Raw genomic sequence first — 2,370 nt, 5'->3', positions numbered from 1 at the left:
GAAGCTACTTAATGTCTGATATTTGAAGTTGGAGATCTAATAACGCCAACAATTGTTTATAAAAAAAGCTAAAATATACATGATTTTGGTAGTGGGGATTCCCTCCACTTTATATTCCTACAAATGTTGAGTAAAACGCGTGGGGTAGGTTATGGTGGATGAAGAACCATACGTCTACACAGACAAGGTTTTACCCTAGTCTTGTAACTCTTGCCAACCAATCAGTTATTTGTATTTATTACTCCAATATTACTAGAGTGGCATGAACTACATTGGTTGCTATGGATTGGACGACTAAGGCAAACTTTATCCTTTTTCTATGGTGCCCAATTCATTTCACCAACTAGAAAATCCAGTATCGTGTACCTTCACCAATCTTTAGATAACAGTTTCTATATCCATTTTTGCTCATCAAAAACCACCATTTATGATTGTTTTAAATCTCTTTCAGGACTACAAGGTATGCCAGGAAGTTACATATCTCCAAGTGGTCCAATGGGAATGAGTATGGGACAGCCTAGTTATACAACATCGCAGATGCCCCTTCATCACGCACAATTGCGTCACGGAACTTCTGTGCATACCTACATTCCTGGACACCATCACCACCCAGCAATGATGATGCACGGGGGACCACCACATCCAATATCAACATCTAGCCCCTCCGTACTTAATACAGGAGACCCCACAATGAGTGGACATGTCATGGACATCCATGCTCAGTAATTTAAGGGAATATATGTTGTCTACGATGACACAAAAATGGCAAAAACTGTCTTCTGCTTGAACTGTGGAGCTCCGGTCTTGACCTCTACACCGGACCAAGAAAAACTCGAGAGCTTGCTAGGGACGTGGGGAAAAAAAAATAAATAAAAACCTTGCAGAAAACAGCCACTGAAATTGAAGAGCGGGGACATGATAAATACATATATAAGACATTAAGAGAACAAAGAGTTAAATATTGTAAATGATATTATACTGTTACCATATTATGTTGTTTCTTATAGATTTTTTTAAAAAAATGTGAAATTTTTCCACACTATGTGTGTTGTTTCCATAGCTCTTCACTTCCTCCAGAAGCCTCCTTACTTAAAGAAAAAAGCCTTACAGTTACCCTGCAAATAACAGACAGTGTTTACTTGCAGGTCATTTTAGAGCATTGCAAGAATTATGTCAGGCAGAAGATTTTTTCTTCGATCCAAGGATTTCAGCCATGCACTCTTTCTCTGCAGCTTTGTCTCTCCATCCCTCTCCCCTTCTTTCTGTCTCCCCGTCTCTCTCTCTAGCCCGGGGCTTGAATTTGCATGTCTAATTCATTTACTTGCCATATTTGAATTGGCCTGAACAGATGTAAATTGGGAAGGATGGGAAAAACTGCAGTCATCAACAATGATTAATCAGCTGTTGCAGGCAGTGTCTTAAGGAGACTGGTAGGAGGAGGCATGGAAACTAAAAGGGCAATGTGTTCGATGCCTAATTGTCACATCAGACCATTAATGTCCCCCATTCAGCAACATACAACATGTACATCACTTCCTCTTTTATGCAGCTGAAAACAAGTAGAGAAGAAGATTTATTTTTTAATATGTTGACTTTATTTCTCAGCAAAGCATCGGCCCGTGCGTGCATTTTTTTTTTTCTTCTTCCATAGACCCATCATGGAACCTTTTATGTACACATTGTAAATAAATTTTGTGCAAAAAGGACTGGAAACGATAATCGTATTGTTGCAATTTTTTTTTTTTTTTGTATAAGTAGCGGTTTGGTATGAATTGGCATGCATAAAGATTTACTAAGTGGGATAAACGAATTCTACTTTTTTTTTTTTTTGTTGTGCTAAAAAAAAAAGAAGAAAAAAAAAGGAAAAAAATGCTTGTTGATAAACTTTTTCTATCAAGGAACAAAGGTATTGAGAGTGATTGATGACACGTCGTCGGTTCAGTCTTGGGAGTTTCTGATTCAGGCAATTTGGATTGTATACAAGCTCAAAGTCCGAGTGTACGACTTTTGAGTGCCGTAATGAAATCTTATCAGAAAATAAAAACAAATTATTTTTTTCACGCGGTCTCTACTGCTTAAAAACAGGCACATACATGAAAACAAAAAAATATTTCAGCCCCTTAATAAAGAAATTGTGATATAACATGTATTTCAATGGCGAATCCGAATTCTCCAATCTGGGTTATGGCTTCGAAAAATTTCATGCGCTCCAAACTATTTCAGGAAGATTTACCCAAAGGGCATTTTCCTGCCAGTTTTCTTGGCTGTAGAGGAAATATATTTAGATTTTACCTTTTCTTGAAGATTTTTTTTTCCCTTATAATTCAGTTGCTATTCCATTAGGTTTTCAGGATACTGATTTGATTTCAT

The 2,370-nt window shown here is 37.2% G+C and overlaps 1 protein-coding gene across 2 annotated transcripts in view; it reads left to right on the top strand.

Annotated features, from left to right (window-relative positions):
• meis2.L (Meis homeobox 2 L homeolog) overlaps window positions 1-2,060 on the top strand; it is a 133,428-nt gene extending 131,368 nt beyond the window's left edge. Inside the window, exon 12 of one of the 2 annotated variants that reach the window (XM_018262812.2) lies at window positions 452-2,060. In XM_018262812.2, the coding sequence (XP_018118301.1) occupies window positions 452-726 (275 nt within the window). In that variant the 3' untranslated portion in view covers window positions 727-2,060. The remainder of the gene's footprint in view (window positions 1-451) is intronic. The other variant, XM_018262813.2, reaches the window with a different exon arrangement.
• The last annotated feature ends 310 nt before the right edge of the window (window positions 2,061-2,370 follow it).

Source organism: Xenopus laevis, chromosome 5L, assembly GCF_017654675.1.
Source record: "Xenopus laevis strain J_2021 chromosome 5L, Xenopus_laevis_v10.1, whole genome shotgun sequence".
NCBI classification, from domain to species: domain Eukaryota; kingdom Metazoa; phylum Chordata; class Amphibia; order Anura; family Pipidae; genus Xenopus; species Xenopus laevis.
This window is presented reverse-complemented; position numbering and strand designations above follow the sequence as displayed.